Source organism: Ictidomys tridecemlineatus, chromosome 11, assembly GCF_052094955.1.
Source record: "Ictidomys tridecemlineatus isolate mIctTri1 chromosome 11, mIctTri1.hap1, whole genome shotgun sequence".
Lineage (NCBI taxonomy): Eukaryota > Metazoa > Chordata > Mammalia > Rodentia > Sciuridae > Ictidomys > Ictidomys tridecemlineatus.
In genome coordinates this window covers 50,934,394-50,941,411 of record NC_135487.1, presented here as the reverse complement: position 1 = coordinate 50,941,411, position 7,018 = coordinate 50,934,394, and the positions used below count along the sequence as shown (strand labels likewise).

Genomic DNA, 7,018 nt, shown 5'->3' with positions numbered 1-7,018 from the left:
GTGCAGCAGCTTGGGAGACTGAAGCAGGAGAATTATAAGTTCAACACCAGCTTCAGCAACTTAGTGAGGCCCTAAGCAACTGAGGGAGACCCTAACTCAAAATTAAAAAATATAAATAAAATAAACAGGCTGGGGATGTGGCTCAGTAGTCAAGTGCTGTTGGGTTCAATCCCTGGTATCCCCCTCCCCCACTCCCAAAAGAATTTGCAAGCTTAAAGTTTAAATTACAAAATAAGTTTTCTGCTTAGAAGTGACACAATTTCAGTGCATATTTCAATGGCCAAAGCAAATTACATGTCCAAGCATGAAGCCAACAGTGCTGGAGTGTAAAATCCTTCCCAAACAGGAGGGAATGAATATGTGCATTTTAATACAACAGCCACGCTGCCATCATATCTAGCTCCCCTTTTCAGGGGTGTGGAAGTCTAGAACTTGTCTCAGACTCCGCTGTCAGCTGTGCCAGGGTGGGGAAAGGTCAGTGCATTTCTCCCTCCTTTCCTCCCTAAGGTAGGCTCCTTCAGCAGATCTTTGCTATTCTTCTGCGACTCCAGCTCCCCCATTGAACAAACCTGCTCTAATATCCCTTCTGCTGAGTAGCCCCAGAGGCTCTGACCTGAAAGGCATAATCTGACCCAGTCTCCTAATCTCTTAAAGGGTTAGAATCTGCTCACATCATCCAATTGCTTCAGGAATAAAACTGAAGATAGACACTAAAATTTGTGCTGGATGAACAAGGAACTTATATATGGTGTAGTAAGAAAAACAAATGGGACTGGGGATTATAGCTCTTGGTTCAGGGCCTTGCTTGCCACCAACTGTGTTCCTTAATTTCCTCATCAGCAAATTGAAGATTACTGTTGATAATATGAAGTGGTTGCAGAGTGGCATAAAGAAAGCCATTTGTGAAAACCAATATTGTCAAGTGTGAACAGCTATACGAATATTAAAGGAACTGACCAGTTATAAGCAGAAAAAAAAACTTTATTTCTATCAAATTAAAAAGTATGAATCAATCTTCAAGCAAGATAACAACAACAAAAAAAAATCAATAGTACAATCAACAGTTAGGAGAGCATATACGGAACAGAACACAGGGTTAGCTGCTCTGAATTGAGCACATACACCAACATCCAGGGGGAACAGCTGTCACACCAAGGAGAAGCACTCTCATCGTAAACACACGACTTCTGGGAAACTCCGAGCTGACATTTCACAGGATGGTAAACGGAAGAGACAGGTCGTCGTCGCCGGGTTAAAAACAGGCTTCAGCTTGAGAGGGATCACAGTGAAATGCCATTATAACTCAACAGTCTCCCCAGAGATCTGTTCATCTCAAAAACAGGAATATATAAAAATCAGTAGTACAAATTCTCATAAAACTAGAAAAGTCCTCTGAGCCCTAATATTCCTTGGAGCATAAATAAAGACAGAGTTCATTTTTCATTCCTCTACTCTTTTCTAAGTTAAATACAAAATAGTTTGTTCCCCATGGAGAATCTTCAAGGTGGGCTGCTCCTTTGAAAAGTTTTAAACAGGAAACCTTTCATTTAAAGAATGACACTGAACTTCCTAATTGTTACCAGAGCCTAATTGTTACCAGAGGAAGGAGTTTGTACACAGGACGGTGCCTTTTTGGAAATGTTTTCTCCTATCTCTCTCCCACACACCACACACATACACACATAACGATTAAATTGAGGAATATCCTGAAGCATACTGATAATGGCATTTATTCTGGCAAGAATTGTGCAATTTGGTACAAGAAAGATAGGTATGGCATTTATGAGCAATTTACTTTTAGTATGTCTCAAATAGAGAAAGCAGATTTCCTTTCATAATTAAAATACAGCCTCATGGTTTCCCAACTCTCACGCTGCACGTCTCATCTGGAAACCAGGCTGGGTCTGTTATATATGGAAAAAAATGACAACTTATGACCAGACCACATTCTCATATGGAAAGAATGTGTCCGTTATTGGGTTCTTCTCTGGAGACAACAAATAGACCAGGAGTTACTAAAACTGGAGGGAAAAAAGAAAGCAACTCCTAACTATGAACAGGACTTGACATTATGAATTGCCTCTCTGGCATATACCTGCAGCAAGAAAAGACACGGTCAGTTAAATGAAAGGTAAAAGGTAAACAAATGAAATTCATCTGGTGGATATGAATGCCTCCTGAGATCCTATAACCCAGCAGAGTACAGAGACATATGCCCTCTGCATATACAGTGTGCAACTACCGCCATGACCCACTGAGTACAATTTTCCTGTCTCAGCAAGAGAGCACCAGAAAAGAACAAAGTTTCTAGGCGAGGGCATATGCATCGGTTTACCTACTCAAGAGAATGGGGAACTTAAATTAGGGAGATGTACAGAAAAGACCCTTCGGAATTTCCCAATAAATCCCTGTAAGTACAGGGAAGCACATGTCTCACTCTTTAAGGACAACAAGACAAAATAATCAAGATAACATCTGTCACATTGGGTAACTGTTGAGGATTTCCTTAGATATTGCATGTAATGCACTTAGCACAGAGGAACTGCTAAGAGCGCCTATACCCCAACACACTTGGAAATACACAAGTCTTTATGATTAGCAAAAGTCTCCAGGGGCTTAAACTCCTTAGACAAATAACTAAAGTCAAATATTGAACTCTGGTTCTGGTGGACTAAATTTTACAAAAAAAAAAAAAAGAAAAAGAAACCCTATGTATGGGTTTGTGCAGGCATCTTTTCTACCTGAAATTACACTGTCTGAATACTACATAGCACCTCTAAGAAGTCACCCTCTCCCACTGCTATTTTTATCTTTTCCTCTCCCTACCAAACACAGGGGTAGGCCTTGCATGACACGGGAACTCATTTGAGCTACAGTGCTGAGATTGGCCAAGGGAGTGATCTCCAGTAAAGGAGGACAGGACAGGATGTAAATCTCCCCTGGTTACTGCCACAGTCACTGCATGAGAAGTGGATGGCAGGCAAAGGCGTGAATTTGCATTCAGAGCAACACAGGGATGATGGTACAAAAAAGTCAAGAGTTGCCCTGTGTTGGATGCTGGATCACTGTTTTTTCCTTAAAGCACTTTCAGAATGATTATGTACCATCAAGGCCTTGTTTGAGGGCAGGAACGAAGGAAGGATTTGTTTTGATTAAGAAGAGCATGTGTGGAGAGCCCAAGGAGCTCAGGCCTGTGTGTAGGAACCGTGGCCAGGGAGATCTCAGGGGGTAAAGGCTCCTTAAGGTCAGAACACCAAAAGCCAGGATGAGGACCATGAGGCTGCCTCCTCTGCCCATCAGCCTGCTTTAGCCACCTTTTATTTGCAGAACAGAATTCAGAGGGGAGGCCCAAGGGCTCGGACACTCCTCCGGCATGCAGTTACTGTAATGAATTCTACAGCTTCTGATACAAGGCCACAAGCAGAACAAAGCAGGCTCAAGGATCTGGGTTGCTTGCAGGCAAGACATAGCTAGCTAACATCCAGGGAAAATGTGAGACTTTGTTCATTGGCAGGGGAACCTGGGCAAGATGCTGCAATTTTCTTTGTTTATAAAAGAGGGATCAGATCTAGTTCAAAGAATGCTAGAAAGATTCATGAGATGGTTGTAAACGTCCTATAAAATGCACATTTCACTCAGCAGAACTTCAATAAATGGTACCTACAATAAGTCTGCCTTTGTGTTGGAAAATAAACACAACAGCAGTTTAATTTCCCAGTTAAGTGGGAAGTCCATTAGGATGATGGAAAGCAAACTGAACTTAGAGCTAGGTAGAACCACAGAATGTGGGGTCAGGTCAGAATCTGAAAGACCACCCAAACTAATCTCAGCTCCAATGTGAAGGAAATGCAGGTATGGCATTGGAAGGAAAACCAAGAAAATTTTACTGTTGTCAAAATAGTTTCAATACAACTTTGATTTTATAAAATCATAAGAAAACTAGTGCATTTATTGAAGAAAACCAGAAATGATTTTGTTGTTTTTGTTTAAAAGGCCACTGAACACGAAACAAGCTTTGTCTTTTCCAAGTCTGTGGAAAATGTGTTAATGTCTTATAAATCTCATCTAGCAAAAGGACCCGCAGGTGCTGGGCAAGCTCTCCAACAGCAAGCACTGTGGAGGTATACTGAGAGACTGGATAACAGCTACAACTGCATATTTAGCTGGGAGGGAGGAAAGAGAGAAGGATGGAGGAGCAGAGTACACAATCAGGGATCTCACCATTTCCACTACCTCACCCCAAAATTCTCAAGGCAATGACATTAGGGAGGAAGTGAAAAAAGGAGTTTGGAGATCACCATACTTCAAAAACGCACACACTTTCCTCTTCTGAATTGTCCATAACAACTTGAACTCTACTTTTCCTTTTTCTAGTTTGTAGAAACCATCTCCATGGAAACACTAGTTTAAATTGTGCAGTTTTCTCCATATTGGATGTGTTTTTCTCTATAGCTGGTTCCCCAGGAAACCTGAGCTTTATCTACATGTCTGATTTTCACCCCTTCCCCATCATCAACCCCAAATGCAACTCTTATAAAGTGCTCAGAGTCAACATAATAATGCACTCAACATTTCACAGACCTGAACTAGGCAACTGCACTGGAGAGAAAGTAAACAATCTTGTTTTTTCTGTGATCAAGAGGATGAGGACACTGATCTGTATTTCCACTAAGATAGCCAAGAAATATTCATATGAAGGGACAAAGGGAAATAAACCAGAAGGATTTGGGCAGTAATGTAAGGAAGATGGGTTTATTAGCACATAGGTAGTAAGCTGACTGGGGGGGGATTCACGGGATACCTTTAGAAAGTAAATGATGTGTTTCAACACCGGTAAAGTGCTGGAATTGGCTTCTTTTTTCTCCTCACCAGTATGAAGGTTTAGCCAGAAGTCATTCCCAGGAATAGTAAAGGACACTCCCTGGGGACAGGCATGATGCGTGAAGGAGGGATACATATTTTTAAGGCAGCAGGAATAAACTTCATTGTTCTTTCCAAAAAAGAGCAAGAATTATACAAGGTGGCCAGCAAGTCTAGAAACCAGGAAAGTCTTTTAACAAAGGACTTATTGATACAAGGAATAGCAAAATATTAAGATCTTTATTTCTAGGCTATATGGCCACCTCATAGACTGCATCTTTGGAATGGGGGGGATAGAGGGGGTTGTAAAGCTGTCAAACTTAATCTAGATACAGCTAGTGCAATATTTTCCTCAACCCCACAAGGCTCTGTTCCCTTTAAAGACTATTTATAAATCGGCTTGGATCACTCACAGAAGAAAAAACACTGTCACCATCAATATTTAGCAGCATATTCAAAATTCATTTTGTTGTCTTGAATAAAAAGCTTAATTATTCTATTAGTCCAGTAATTCCATATGGTCTTATTTCCTCTATACACAAAATATGATCTTCCAACATTTCTATAGATTAATTTTTTAGGATTCCAAAAGATTCAGCGGGGGAGGTTCTAATTTTTTTTTTTTTCACAATAAAATGAGCAGAACAAGCCCATGAGAATCAGACCAGCCTTTAAATAAGACCCTCTGCATGGCTCAGTTCATGATGCATGAAGAGATTCAATGTAACCCCTAGCTCTCAGTTCATAAAAAACAAATCTGAGAGGGATAAATGCAGCAACTATCTGTATTATTTAATAGCCTCTATTTAATATCCTAAGATGAGAGAAAACAGATGTAAGAAAACAAATCCTTTCATTCCAGGATGTCTGCAAAGGAGAGACACTGTGGAGCATGGATGAAAGGTGTTACTCTTAGCAGGAAAAAAAAAATGAATTGTGAACACAGTCACTCAAGGTAAGCAACCACTGAGAGCAATAAGATTCAATTCCACTGTTACGAGGGGGCACAAAGCAGAGAACTGTGGCAAAGCCAAGACTAGCGTCCTCTGCATTCTCGTGTTTACTGGTTCTGTGTTTCAATACAGCCTTGGAAGGGTGGGGAGAACCAGAGACCACTGTCATCACATGCAAAAAGAGGCTATTAAAGCAACAACTTGGCTGTCCAAACCCAACTAGAGTGTAGGTTAGACACCTGAAATCCAGCCTGCACGAGCTTGCTTGTGAAGGGCTTGACAGGTCCAGAATTGCCTTCTTTTGAAAGACAGAGAAGGGCCTCCTCACGAGCCCTTTCTATTTACTAGTTTTCCTATCAGTTCACCATTTACACAGAAAAGATGCTGTACGCTATCTCAGCTGACTTCTAATTTGGACATGGCATCAATGCTACAAACACGATTGAATGAACGACCACATCTTCTTGGTTCTTCCATGGGACAGGCTCAGTAGGCTTCTTTGGACTGAATAGGTGTGATCTTGTTGGAGAACAGTGTGTAAACATAAGGCCAGATTCTGTTTGTCTCCGTCCCAGAAAATTGGTGGAGAACTCCTCGACTCCTGAAAGACAAAGTCAGACACAAAGGCATTTTTGGTTTTCCTTTTAACACAGCATTAGCACAGATAAAGTCTGGGATACAAAAAAAAAAGCATGATTTTGTGGTCTCTGTCACATGTCACACTGCCAAAACTTCCCAGCTTCAAATTTGGGAGACCTCTCTTGGGCACAGTTAAACAAGGCCACTGGCTTTTGCAATTCTGGCCTGCTTGCGTGATGCCACCTTGTGTTTTGCCCTAAAAAAAAAAAGGATAATGTGACAGGCATAATCCCAAATTTGCCTCAAATAGACTTTTCAAAAGCAGATCACTGACAATCTTTGATATTCTAAAACCTGTGATACTTATAAAAATCAGACGTGGACCACAGTATGAATCTTAAAATGATCAGAATATCAAATCTAAAGGTTTGCTAAATGGGGAACTAGGGGGTCTACAAGGTGAGAAATTGATTACAGCAGAAGCTGTAAACTGCTATCCCCCAAATGGCCAGCATATCTGTTTGTCTTTCGTGTCGCTTAAAATTTTTAATTTGTTGAAAGATTAAAGCTGAGATGTTTTTCTTCCACACAGAGTCATATTTCTGCTTCTCCTCAAAAATGTCACA

At 40.8% G+C, this 7,018-nt stretch overlaps 1 protein-coding gene across 4 annotated transcripts in view; it reads right to left on the bottom strand.

The window, feature by feature from the left end:
• Nucleotides 1-960: 960 nt before the first annotated feature.
• Ak4 (adenylate kinase 4) overlaps nucleotides 961-7,018 on the bottom strand; it is a 65,259-nt gene continuing 59,201 nt past the window's right edge. For 3 of the 4 annotated variants that reach the window (XM_005337722.5, XM_078026416.1, XM_078026417.1), the window contains one exon: nucleotides 961-6,414. In XM_005337722.5, the coding sequence (XP_005337779.1) occupies nucleotides 6,300-6,414 (115 nt within the window). In that variant the 3' untranslated portion in view covers nucleotides 961-6,299. Of the gene's footprint in view, nucleotides 6,649-7,018 lie in introns of all 4 variants that reach the window. The other variant, XM_078026415.1, reaches the window with a different exon arrangement.